At 44.5% G+C, this 14,083-nt stretch overlaps 1 protein-coding gene across 2 annotated transcripts in view; it reads left to right on the top strand.

Moving 5' to 3' along the window:
• TMEM178B (transmembrane protein 178B) overlaps positions 1-12,053 on the top strand; it is a 265,442-nt gene extending 253,389 nt beyond the window's left edge. For both annotated transcript variants that reach the window (XM_081024072.1, XM_081024073.1), the window contains one exon: positions 10,904-12,053. In XM_081024072.1, the coding sequence (XP_080880198.1) occupies positions 10,904-11,154 (251 nt within the window). In that variant the 3' untranslated portion in view covers positions 11,155-12,053. The remainder of the gene's footprint in view (positions 1-10,903) is intronic.
• Positions 12,054-14,083: the final 2,030 nt, after the last annotated feature.

Below are 14,083 nucleotides of genomic sequence, written 5' to 3'. Positions count from 1 at the left end.
AATTAGGAGTTCCTCATTTTTACATGAACACGGAGATAAAAGAAGGATGTTGGATTCAAGCAACAATCAGACCAATCCTAAGCATAGCTGAGCGTGACTAAGCCTGTCAAAATTAACGTGCTTAAGCACACCTAGCTTTGCATAGGAACAGGCTGCTCAGCTGAAACCCTGTGCACTTGGAAGTCAGCCCCAGTGAAGTAAGCCTAGCAATGAGCTTTGTTAGGGTGCTTTTTATTGTATTTTAGATTTAGCAGAAACTCACATGCAGACTGTTGCATGTGATATAGGCGTTGTTTCATCTCAAGGCCTCTTCATACAATGGAAATTCACGTGGAGGCATGTCATACCTTACAAGCGACCTGTGCATTTCCTATGATTCTCTACAGAGAATTACTTTCCTTCTGGAGATCTGTAATGTATAAACTAACCCTCTTTGCCATACCCTACCATGGAGAGGTTGTCCTTCAAGAGGCAAGGCAGTGCAGCTCAGGTTCCCTACGCATAAACTGAGGAGGCATGCAGTTAAGTGGCAAATGAAGTGTGCATGTAAAGTACCCCGTGGATGTGTACCTCGTGTTGAATCATCTGGGTCTCAGAGTTAAGTTGCTTTGAACCCTTCATGTCTTTGTGCAAAAAGAAAGGAAGAGGAAGAAGCCTTGCTACAGGAAAGGGCTCAACAAAGAAAAGAATTCTGTGAAATGCTGAATGGCTCAGCGAAATGATTTAAGCTGCAGTCTTGTACACTGTTCAGCATCCATAGCTCTGCAATTTTCTTCATGGACTGTGTGGAGGGTGTTAGCCTTCATAAGCGTTCAGATATTCCAGTCCCCATAGTAAACATGAGTGGAGTTCTGGATTTGGTGCATGTTAGTCAATGTGCAGAGATAACCGAGTGGGGTGGAAATAAAGTTATAATAATATTTTGCATTTGTGTTTGCAAGTGTTTAGAACGCTTCGTGTAAATAACCTTGTTGTGACCTTTTAACAGGAGTGGGGACCCTTTAGCTTTTGGGTGGTTGGACTCACAGGAAATGAAAGATGCACTTGACCAGGCAAATCTGACTGATCTGATCTTGGTTCTGCCTCACAAAACCTAGATCACAGGAAGGTTCCTTGCAGACAATCAATAAGTCAAATTGCGTAAAACAAGTATGAATTGCCAAGCAGTAATGCTGCCACCTTTTCCCCAACCCCTGACAGAGACTTTGCAACTCTAACACCTGTGGAACAGGCAGAAATTCCACAGGTACAGATTTTTCCAGCTAAAGAGAAGCCAGGATGGAGAAGCTATGTTTGTTGGATTTCTGCCTGTCATGCAGCTGTTAAAATATTTGGAGAGAAATGGTGATTCCCCAGTTGCATTCCTTGGCAGTTCTTCAGCATTTTACTGTCACAGAAACATTCAGAAGGAAAAACTTCAAATGCTGTTTGTTTTTCTTTGCTGTTGCTAGACAGACAGACACACAAATGGGGGGGGGGGGAGGAATCGCATCTCACACAGTGCTGGACCCTCTGCACAGCCAGTAAATCATAGCAACCGCATCAATGCTACCTTTCAGGAACAGAAGGCAGAAGGATCTTTGGTCCAAAGATGTAAGAAGCTGGAGCATAATTTGTCATTGACCAAAGATAGTGCAAGTTATGCTGAGATGACTGTTAATTCCAGGTTTGTTTGGGGGGGTTTTCTAGCTAACAGCCCTTCCTCTGCCAACATATATTTCATTGCATCCTTTTACACAGAGTCAAAGATTTCAAAGATGTCCAGAGCAGATTGGAGTTGCGGGGGGGGGGGAACGATGGGTCTGTCATGTCATTATTAATATTTGGAAAAGTCATGTGTGATGTTTGTACAGCTGGGTTCCTTACTATGAGTATGCACAGTGGGATATTCATGTGTAGGATTGTTACACCTTACAATCTAAATACCAGTTTCCAGGGATTTCCTGCATGGGTACATCTTCCATGTTGGGCATCTATCATGTGTGAACCAGCCCACAGCTCTGTCTTTTTTTTTTTTTTTGCAGTGCTTACATAATGCTTGGCAGCCTTCTCCAACCTAGTGCTTTCCAGGTGTTTTGGACTACACCTCCCATCAGTCCCAGAGTTTGGCCAATGGTGATGGACAATGGAAATTGTAGTCCAAAACTTCTACAAGGCACCAGGTTAACTTATGGTATACAGCAGTGTGTCCCAAACTTGGGTCTCCAGCTGGTTTTTTTTTAAAAAAACTACAATTCCCATCATCCCTGACCACTGGTCTTGCTAGTCAGGGATGATGGGAGTTGTAGTCCAACAACAGCTGGAAACCCAAGTTTGGGAGACACTGGTATAGAGGATGTACTATAGGCAATTGAATGGCATCCCACTTCACCAGTTCCTATGTCAGGACTTTCCCTGAGCAGCAGACTAAGCTGCTATTCAGATACAGGGTGGGTGTGGATGTGCAGCCAGATACATTGGATCTATGGCACTAGATGAAGAGGGGCTAGAAGCTGGTCCAGGCCCCAGCATCACAACCAGGCCTAAGTTCTGGCCTTACTTATCAGATTGAGGGGTACTTGAGCCAACTGTCTCTGAATCATGATCTTTGTAGCCTAAACCTCTTGAGAAGCTGTTCCCCTCTGCACCAGAGACTCCTACACATCCCCATGCCAGCCCTCCAGTACAGGCAATGAGCTGGGATGGTGTTGTCTAATATGAGATGGTGTGGTGGGCCCCCATTAAGGCTTTCCACTCCTCAGGAAGCACTGGAGCCTTGGAGGGGTGAAGCATTAAAAAGCTTCAGTCCTGTTGTGGACTTGATTGGAACAAGTTTCTTCCTTGGAGCTCTCCATGGTGCTGTAACTTCTGACTTGCCTTGCTCCGTTGTAGGCTTCTTGTCAATGATCAGATCCACACCGTCAATTTTAAAACACTCTTGTAGCACTTTAACAGTCATGGCTCCCCCCCCCCAAAAAAGAATCCTGGGAATTAGATTTGGGGAATCCAGGATCAGAAAAGACTTCTGTCTGAACTTGCTGGCAGTCAATGTACAAACGCCAAGCTAGATGGAGTAATGATCGGACTCTGTATAAGGCAGCTTCCTGTGTTCCAGTTCACAGTGTCAAAACTCATTTGTGAGCTGCATGCACTGCAGGCTACAAGAAATGGTCACCTGATTAATTTGTCGAGTGGCCAGACTAATTCTTCACTATGGGATGAGCAGAGTAATTTTCCCCACACTTCAGCAGAGGCTGAAAATTGATCCAGCCAAGCAGCATAACGACCACATGGCTGCATAATTCTGAGGGCAGATAGAGTGCATTTTCCTCCACGATGCGGCTAGGGCCAGTTTTTGACCACACCAGTGAACCCAGGCCATGGTTGCGACACTCAGATCTCTGGAGGGATGAGGAAGGTCAATCATTATTTTGTGTTGCTCTCTCCTGCAGTATCAGATCTTTGACTTGAGACCCACATAGCATTTCTTACTGCGGGGAGGTGATTCTGATGCAGGTCCTTCATCTTGGGACGTGGCAGTTCCAGGCCAAAATGAGCAGAATGTATTCTTCTGGGGACACTAAAAAACTAAGTCATGGCAAGCAAATAATGGGACTACTGGCAATTTATGCTCCTTGCTAATACTGCCACCAGGCATTGCATCAGCTAGTATTTTCAAATAGAACCATTAAGGCTAAGGAGGAGGAGAAATCGGAAGCATCAACCAAACGTGCAACAGTGGAACTGAAATGAGACCAGTAGAATCCAAGGATAAAAGTGTTTCATCCTTCTTCTTCTTCTTCTTCTTCTTCTTCTTCTTCTTCTTCTTCTTCTTACTTCTGGTAACATTATAGAATTTGTTTTGGTTCAGGCCATGAAAGAATTGGTATGTTTAACTGAGTTGAAAAGTTATTATCCTGCCACAGAAATAAATAATTTTTATTTTAAAAAAGCATTCTTAGGCTAAAATAACTCCTTCTAGAGACCCAATGCCCAATTTGGTTCAAACTTAATTCTGGACAGCCACTGAGAGAAGGACTTATTTTAGCCTAAGAATCATGATATGCCTTGTGGAAGTTGTGGAGCTTTGCCCAGCTTTTTAATGGTCATGTGTCCAGAAGAAACTGTTGGTATCAGCTGACTCCAGGGTCATGGCACCCAGTGAGGACTGAGCATGCTCAGTGGGCATGGAATGCTGGATGGGTATTGGAGGAATGGAAAACAGGAAGGAAGGGGAAATGGGATAGAGTATCCTGGGTGTGGCTGGTTGGTTGGCACCCTGAAAGCAGCACTCCACATTGCAATGTTTTGATGCAGATCCTAATTGTAGCAGCAGCAGCAGCAGTTGTAATGTAGTTCAATATTATAATGCTTTTTTTAAATAAAAATTATTTATTTCTATGGCAGAACGATAACTTTTCAATTTAGTTAACCATACCAATTCTTTCATGGCCTGAACCAAAACAAATCCTGACACTTGAACTTGCTCCAGAATTTGATGTATTAGTATTAATGGTTTGGCTCCCTGAATCCAATTTTGTACACTAGTATTTTGGGGGGGAGGGGACGTGGGTGGCACTGTGGGTTAAACCTCAGAGCCTAGGACTTGCCAATCAGAAGGTCGGCGGTTCAAATCCCCGTGATGGGGTGAGCTCCTGTTGCTCAGTCCCTGCTCCTGCCAACCTAGCAGTTTGAAAGCACATCAAAGTGCAAGCAGATAAATAGGTACCACTCTGGCGGGAAGGTAAACAGCGTTTCCATGCGCTGCTCTGGTTCACCAGAAGCGGCTTAGTCATGCTGGCCACATGACCCGGAAGCTGTACGCCGGCTCCCTCGGCCAATAAAGCGAGATGAGCACTGCAACCCCAGAGTCGGTCACGACTGGACCTAATGGTCAGGGGTACCTTTACCTTTACCTTATTTTTTTGGGGGGGGGGGAGATGTTTGAGTAAACTTTCAAGTAACACAGGATTCTTCAGAAGAAGAAGGAAAAGGAGGAAGGAAAAGGTCTGCAAACTCCTAAACCTGCACGTCCTCACCAGTAGAAGTTGGTCTTCTTATCTCTCTGTTCTATAGATAAGGCAGAGTTCTCTCGTTTCCAAGGTTGCAAACTGACAAATTTCAGCTACCCTCAAGTATCACTTTAAAAATAAAAGCCAAAGTCAGATTCAGAGATACCAATCTCCTTTTTAAGATTAGAAATGGGGCTATTATACGTATCCCATAGAATGGATGAATGGGTTATGCTGCGGTGAGGTCAAAAAAGAAAGGGTGTTAAAAGTCCCTTTATTGCTCTGGAAGCTGTTGAGTCCTTCTCTCCCAATAATGAAGGTCAGCTCAAATTATAACAGAGGTCTTGATGAAGTTGGAGACGGGCTGCTACCAAGGTTGAAACTCTAATGGGCATTATGCTTGGAGATGGAAGATCAGGGTTCAAAGACTCAGAAGAAGTTCAGTGCTCCTATCTCCCTCTCCCTCTCATACACACACACACCTCAGACTTTTCAAAACCTCTGATCAAGCTATCACATAAACTCAGTGATCATAGGTCATATTCACACCATATAGTTACAGTGATATGTTATCTTTAAAGAGGCATGGCTCCCCCCCACCAAAGAATTCTGGGAGCTGCAATTTGTTAAGGGTGCTGAGAGTTGTTATGCAACCCCTGTTCCACTCACTGAGCCACAATTCTCAGAAGTTCTGGTGAAGAGGGACTGATTGTTAAACCACTCTGGGAACTGTAGCTGTCTGAGGGGAATAGGGATCTCCTAACAACTCTTCACAGGGACGCAGGTGGTGCTGTGGGTTAAACCACAGAGCCTAGGACTTGCCAATCAGAAGGTCGGAGGTTTGAATCCCTGTGACGAGGTGAGCTCCCGTTGCTCAGTCCCTGCTCCTACCAACCTAGCAGTTTGAAAGCACATCAAAGTGCAAGCAGATAAATAGGTACCGCTCCGGCGGGAAGGTAAACGGTGTTTCCATGTACTGCTCTGGTTCGCCAGAAGCGGTTTAGTAATGCTGGTCACATGACCCAGAAGCTGTCTGTGGACAAACAGTGGCTCCCTCGGCCTATAGAGCTAGATGAGCACCGCAACCCCAGAGGCGTCTGCAACTGGACCTGGACCTAATGGTCAGGGGTACCTTTACCTTTTTAACAACTCTTCACACTCTTAACAAACTAAATCTCCCAGAATTCTTTGGGGGAAGCCATGCCTGTTTAAAGTGGTATCATAGAGATTTTAATGGTTTAGAGCGAATGTGGCCTTAGGAAGCTGCCTTGTACTGAATTGGTTCATTAGTCCATCTAGAGCAGTATTGTCTACAATTTCACCTTGGCACAGTGAGCTGGTTTCTATACACATTCACACACCCTTCTCTGTCTTCCTATCAGGAAAAGAAGAGCCAGTGTCATTCCAGCCAGGCAAATACACTCAAAAGGGGTGCAAATCTCAGACGCTCCAGGTGTCCCCATTTTTCAGAGACAGTTCTGGATTTGCAGAAGCCGTCCCGGTTTCTGATTTGATCCCAGAATATCCCGCTTTTCCTTAGGATGTCCCTGTTTTGATTGAAGAAACATTGGAAGGGATGTCTCAAATTTCATCAGAAAAATATTGACGGGTATGGAATAGGACGTCCCTATTTTCATTGGAGAAATATTGGAGGGCATGGAATAGAATGTCCCTGTTTTCATTGCAGAAATGTTGGAGGGTATGAAAGCCGAGTCAGTAGGAGGTATGTATGGCTAGGGAGGTAATATGGACTAGCGAGTGTCTCAGACAGGTCAGACATAGAGATTTCAAGGGCTGTATTTGGCCCCCAGGCCTTAGGTTCCCCACCCCCAGTCTACACTGACTGGCAGTGGCTTTCCAGGGATTCAGACTGGAGTCTTTCCCAGCCCTAGCTGGAGGTGCCAAGGATTGAACCTGGGACCTTCTACATGCCAAGCAGATGTTCTGCCACCGTGATACGATCCTTCTCCTCTCTCACACACACTCTGTTTGTTCAGTACTGAGACAGGCAGCAAAGGCTTGACAGACAGCCACACAATAGCGGCAAGCTTTGGAGAATCACACCTTGTACAGGTCCAGATTACCATCTGCCAAGCTGTTTTAGCAAGACAGCAAGCAGCCATTTTTGCCTTCTCAGTTTTCCCCTCGCCCTCTCCACTGCCACAAACATGGAAACAGACACAGCCTTGGTCACACAAAGGTTTCCACACATGATTTTGCAGTGTGTGCTTGGCTGAGGGAGGCACACAGCTGCTCTTGTTGCTGGGGAACCTGTGTTGAACTGGCCCAAATTCACCATACTAAAACAATCTCGGTCAGTCTATTGTGATTATGGTTCCTAGAGTTGTGTGTGTGTGTCTGTATTCTAATCCAGGAGGATTTGTGATCTCACATAGCACAGTCCCTGCATCAGCCAATCAGGACGCTTCCCCTTTTCCAAGGCATTTTCATAAATAAGGGCAGATTTAAACTAAACCCTATCTGCCACACGCCCGTCTGTTAGCCGATGATGAGGCTACAGTGTGTAATTAAACAATCATTTATATTCCATGCAAGTGCGTGCCAAACAATGAAGCGCTCTCGAGAGCCTTGTGCTGCTGAGGCATTTAATCCGCACACAGAAGGCGCCTTGCTTGCTTCAGAGCTGCTCTGGCAGAATGGGCCTTGTCACCACGCAGCAGGGAGGGAGTGGAGTTTTATTCTTCAATAATTTTGATAAGGCTGCAGAATAATTTAAGTAGCTAATAAGGATGCTGAATTTCTTGGGCCAGGTCCATGTGCACAATGTTGGATTGCCTTGCACATATTTGGGGGCTGGGGAGGGCAGATAGAAACTGGTTAGCGAAGGAGCATTGGGCTTACCTGTTGAAATATATACAGGAGCATCCAAAACCAAACAGACAGACAAATACAGTGGTACCTCAGGTTAAGAACTTAATTCGTTCTGGAGGTCTGTTCTTAACCTGAAACTGTTCTTAACCTGAAGCACCACTTTAGCTAATGGGGCCTGCTGCTGCCGCCGCACCGCCGGAGCACAATTTCTGTTCTCATCCTGAAGCAAAGTTCTTAACCCAAGGTACTATTTCTGGGTTAGCGGAGTCTGTAACCTGAAGCGTCTGTAACCTGAAGCATATGTAACCTGAGGTACCACTGTAGACAGACGGACAGATGGATAGATAGATAGATAGATAGATAGATAGATAGATAGATAGCTAGATAGATAGATAGATAGATAGACAGATCCAGCAAAATTGGACTTTTCCAGTAAAGAAAGAGATGCAGAAATGCACTGGAAAGTGTGGTATAACAATTAAAATCACAGAATTGTAGAGTTGGAAGGGACCACGAGGGTCATCTAATCCAAACTTCGACAATGCAGGAATCTTTTGCCCTATGTGGGGATCAAACCCATGACCTGGAGATGAAGAATCTCATGCTCTACCAACCAAGCCAACACTTGAGATAATTGCTTGACACAACATCACATAACCTCCCCATAAAGAAACCGGAATTAAAACTCCGTGAACAAGTCTAGGGTGAAACGCATTCCTCTTCAGAGCAGGCCTGCTGAAATCAGTCGACCTGACTTGTCCATTGGTTTCAGTTCCCAGAGTAGTTTAACAACCAATTCCTCTTCCCAAGGTACTCTGGGAATTGTATCTCTGCAAAGGGGTATCCAAACAACTCTCAGCACTCTCAACAAACTACAGTTCCCAGGATTCTTTGGGGGAAGCGAAGACTGTTTAAAGTGGCATGATACCACCTTGAATGTATGCCGCAGATGGGGGGAAATTCTGACTTGGTTTAATAAGAGAGCTCCTTATCTCCTTCTTATATTTTACTTGCTGCAATCCTTCACTAAAATCTTTGGGGGAATTGGAATTGAAAGGAATCCCAGCCTCCACTCTTTGGGGATAGAAAAAGAGCTGGCATTCTCATTTAGGAGCAGAGTCACAAAGCAACGGACCTTATCACAGAAAAACTGATGTACCCAGACTATCAACAGGGAGCAGAGAATTAGGCAGGTCTCTGGAGCCTGGAGTCAGAACTTCTAGCTACCAGTTTAAGCATCTCTGAATCATATTTTTGTTGACTTACAATTTCATTTGCTAGGATGGACCACAAGTGAAAATTAAATTTGGGAAATAACAGCCAGCCAAGCAGAGCCTCATAGATTAGGGGCTTACATAGCTCACAAAAGGCAAAACACTTGCAACCAGGAAACAAAGTTTATCTCCCTCCCCTGTCAAGGATTCTGCCTTTTGCCCCATTCAGCCAGTTCTTAATATTTATTCTCAGTTCCTCTGGCATGCTTAGTGTAGAGTGCCACTTGCTAGAGTCAGGGATGGTCATAAATTGGGACTGGGAATGAGGCAAAGGGTAATCTGACCCTGTTTCTGTAGCCAGGGACTGCCTAACAACCACTACTGCTCCATGGCCTTCTGGGATGACCAAAGTATGACAGCCTTCCAGAGATCCACTAGTACAGAGCACCAGAGCTGTGGGGCCACCACAGAGAAGGCTCTGTGCCTTTTGCCCATCAACCTCATCTTAGTGGGTTTCTGCAGTGAAATATACCAGTATACCTGAAGGAGCGTCTCCACCCCCATCGTTCTGCCCGGACGCTGAGGTCCAGCGCCGAGGGCCTTCTGGCGGTTCCCTCATTGCGAGAAGCAAAGCTACAGGGAACCAGGCAGAGGGCCTTCTTGGTGGTGGCGCCCGCCCTGTGGAACGCCCTCCCATCAGATGTCAAAGCGATAAACAACTACCTGACATTCAGAAGACATCTTAAGGCAGCCCTGTTCAGGGAAGTTTTTAATATGTGACATTTTAGTGTATTTTTGGTCTCTGTGGAAGCCGCTCAGAGTGGCTGGGGAAACCCAGCCAGATGGGCGGGGTACAAATAAATTATTATTATTATTATTATTATTATTATTATTATTATTATTGTTTGTTTGTTTGTTTGTTTCTTTGTTTCTTTGTTTCTTTGTTTCTTTGTTTGTTCATTATTACATTTATATCTTATTTCCATCCAAGGATCTCAAGGTGGCCTACATGGTTCACCCCTGTCCTATCTCCATGGTATCCTCACAACAACCCCAAAGAGGTATTTTAGATGGTGGTCATATGGAGTCCATATATTTAAACTGCATGGCTTCCCCCAAAGATTCCTGGGAACTATGTTTGTTAAGGGTGATAGCAACTATAGCCCTGTGAGGGGCAAACTGCAGTTTTCCCAGGATTCTTTGGGGGCAGCCATTTTGTGTTGAATGTTCTTTAAATTATGGTGTGAATGTGACTTGTAACTGGTCCAAGGTCACTCCGTGAGCTTCATGGCCAAGTGGAGATTTGAACCCTGGTCTCCCATTTTGTTCAACACTCTAACCGCTGTTCCACACTGGTGTGGTTTCCCCAGCCGCTTCACCCAACTCCCTTCTTTTTTCACACGGTGGACAACTAATTGCTCTTTACTTTTTTGGTACATTTTTATAGATTTTTAATACATCCTAAACATCGAATCAATTGCTTAATAACAGTAATTGGCATAAGTAAGTCAAACCATTGTGTCATAATAAGGAATGAAGAAACAACAAATACAAACAAAGAACAATCACTAAGCAAGTATTTTTTAAAAAAAATGTATATGGTAATCTTCAGGGATCATATCAGGTAAGTATAGCAACAACAAAACAATCTGTTTTATATTGCAGGTTCAGGAAAAGGGGGGGAAATAATGGAAAGTAGAAGACACATAAAGAGAGAAAAATAACAAACCAAGACACTTCAGATTAACCTGATTGCTTTTTATAAGTCTAACCTATCTCCATCCTCCTCTTCCCCCTTCCTTCCTTCCTTCCTTCCTTCCTTCCTTCCTTCCTTTTCCGTCTTCTCCTTTTCTTCTCCTTCTGCAGGAACCTTCTGCATCATTTCGCTGTGCACCTGCGTGGCTGGGATCAACTTCGAGCTCTCCCGATACCCCCGGTACCTGTATGGACTTCCAGATGACATCAGCCATGGCTACGGCTGGTCCATGTTTTGCGCATGGGGAGGCCTGGGTCTCACTCTGATCTCCGGCTTCTTCTGCACCTTGGCCCCTTCTGTTCAACCTGTCCCCAGGACCAACTGCCCCAAATCGAGACCTGAGAATGGGACAGTGTGCTAAAACAGACACAAACAAACCTACCAATATACATATTATAAATATATATATATATATACATAAACATATATCATATATAGATCTCAAACGGATGCCAGTGCCAATGTAGAGTGGAGTCCAATATGGCGCCTACGTCTCCTCTACAGACTTTGTATCGCTCTTGTTCTTTCTCCTGGAGGTGGAAATAGTTTTTCTGCACCATTGCTCTTCCATCTAGTTCTTTAAGAACAAACAAAAACATACATCTTCAGCATCCCAGTTCCAAAAGTCAAGTGAACATATTGTTTCATCTGACTACTGCTGGTTAGGGGTGGGTTACAGTAGGGCTTGGGAAAGGGTTGTTTCTTGGGGTGTGTGATAACTGAGTTTGTATAGGAAGCTAAAACACACACACACACACACACACACACACACACACACACACAATCTTGCCTGTTGCAAATTGGGGAAACAGAAATCAAGCATTTGTGTTACCTCTCTCTAAAATGTAACCTCCTCAAGGCCATCTTCAGAATCCCTCCCTTTTTCCTGCACACTCTCCTCTTTTTAAACAACAACAAAAATCTTGCCTGTTAATTTTGTCTGACTTACCAATAAAAGGGGGTGAACGAGAACATCTTTTTTTAAAAGGTTCCCTTTCCTTGCTAAACTTTAAGCAACAAGGCAAATTATCAAGAACCTTGCGGAATACAACTGCGACTGAGGACGCTTCATGGATGCTGCTTTCAACTTCCAACTGCCTTACATCCAGGCCTAACAGAGAGAGCTGAACTGCTATCGGGGAAAACACAGGAGAACACCTCGCTAAAATGCTGTGATACATGTGTGTATAACTCCCCCTCTCCTTTTGTTTTTTTCGTTTTTAAAAAAGGAAAACCAATTCAAACATTGCAATGTGATCATCTGCCAACTCATCCTCTCTGTGTTTGTGACTCAAGGCATCAAGACTTGTGGATGTATGAGGAAAATGTGTCTGTTCTCTGAGTCACGTGGGCCGGATTTTGTTCTGCGAGTGTTTCTCCCTTGCCTATGGAACAGCAGGAGATTTTCCACCCACGGGCTGGATGGAAGGCATTGTAGGTAGCGTTGGGTGAGGGGAGATACAGGCCTTTGTGGTTGGTTGAACTTTGGGGTGATTGTGCAGGAGGAACTCTGGCGGAGATTTTGTTGTTGTTGCCGCCATTTTGTCAATGAAAAACAATGGGGGTAAAGAAGCCGTTGTGGAGGAGAGGTGGGGAATTCTGAAGGAGCATTGGTCATGTTGAGGGGTGGTGCCTCTTGCTATGTTCATGTTCATCAAAATAAGATGCTTCATACATTGTCATCAGAAGCTACCCTATGTCACCAGATATCTCCTTTCAAGAAAACGTCTCCTCCACACATATGGGGTGGAAGAGGTGGAGGCTGAGAATGAAAATCCATTTACCCATAAGCTCAAAGGTTGTCTGGTGTGTTGTGATTCTGCAACTGGACACCTCCCTCCCTCCCTCCCTCCCTCCCTCCCTCCCTCTCCTTTTCTTCTTTCCTTCCTTTCTCTCTCTCTCTCTCTGTGCTTGGTCCCTCTCATCATCCATACCAAAGATCTGGGATAATTTTCTGAATGATTTTCATAGTAAAAGGAGCAACAGAATAAATGGGGGAGGCAGTGGGGGAGATGACCTGAGATCTGAATCATCAAGGGTTTCATTCCCTCTTGGCCAACCTTCCAAGCACTACATCCCAGTGTAAGGTTGTCAGATGTCAAAAGTGGGTGTGGCCAGAGGCAAAAGTGGGTGGAGCTACAGACCTGAGACACACATATAAATACTTCTCCATCCAGGCAAGGAGGACATGGAGCTGTTGGACGTGGGGCTAATAGAGGGGAGCATGGCCTAGGGTGAGAATGAAGGGCCTGCCAGAGAGGTCTGGAGGGCCACATTTGGCCCCTGAGCCTGAGGGTCCCTATGCTTTGACACAGTGCAACATCTCTGGATGGATCTGCAAGGAGGAGAAAACCTAGCCCATTTCAGTCATTTAAGTTCATATCAACTAGAGTTAAAAAGTCATTAGTGAACGTTCTTTTTTAAAAAAATCAGTAACAAAGATGCACAAGCCAGCTTTTTTCAAGTATTTTGAACCAATTTTCAAAGATTGCAGCATCTTCCTGATGTCAGCTTCCTCAAGGCCTATCTACGCATCTGTGTAAATGACATAGCAGAAGACTTGGTGGGACTTTGGGGTTTCAGGTGGTAGGTGCAGAACTTGCATATTTTCTCCCCATTGAGATCTGAGAGATCCATCTAAGGTTGCTTGCCATTCTTATTTGGTTTACTTTTCCACAATTAAAAAATGCTGCCACCCCAGCTGACAACTCTCCCAAGTTGTCAGCTCATAGATTTGTGCCAATACAAACCTGTGAGGATGGACAATTATAAAGGTTATTAGCAGACGTGATTAAAGAAGGAGCAGGGGAATGAAATGACTCCATTCCTTAATTTTGGAATGGGTGTTAATGGGTGTGCTGGAATTTCAATCATGTTGAGATCCTTCTCTCCCCCCCCCCCCTTTCTCTTCCTTTAAGTCAGTCCCGAAACCTTATTATTAGATATTCAGTCCATTTTGAGGCAGAGAATATCAAGGACATAGTGCTATTTATTGATGTAAGAGTTTATTGTCTGATGACCAGAGGTCAGTTATTTCTTGACAAATAATCGGAGGGGGGAAAGGTTTTGTTTTCTGCGGCTTTTGTTGAAATGAGGCTGAATTAATGAATAGGTTGAGTATGTTGCAGAGTACGTAGACTGCATCCTCCAACAAATGAGGTTTTTGCTATTCTCTCCCTCCCCCACGCACACATACACAAACACACAAACATGAAAGCCCCTAAGGGCAAATTAGAACCATGAAGAACAAAACAGTTAAAAACCCACAGAATAATAAAATATTACAATTA

Source organism: Podarcis pityusensis, assembly GCF_964106645.2.
Source record: "Podarcis pityusensis genome assembly, chromosome: 10".
NCBI classification, from domain to species: Eukaryota; Metazoa; Chordata; class Lepidosauria; order Squamata; family Lacertidae; genus Podarcis; species Podarcis pityusensis.
Note: the sequence above shows the minus strand (reverse complement) of the source record. Positions and strands in the feature narration are given on the sequence as shown.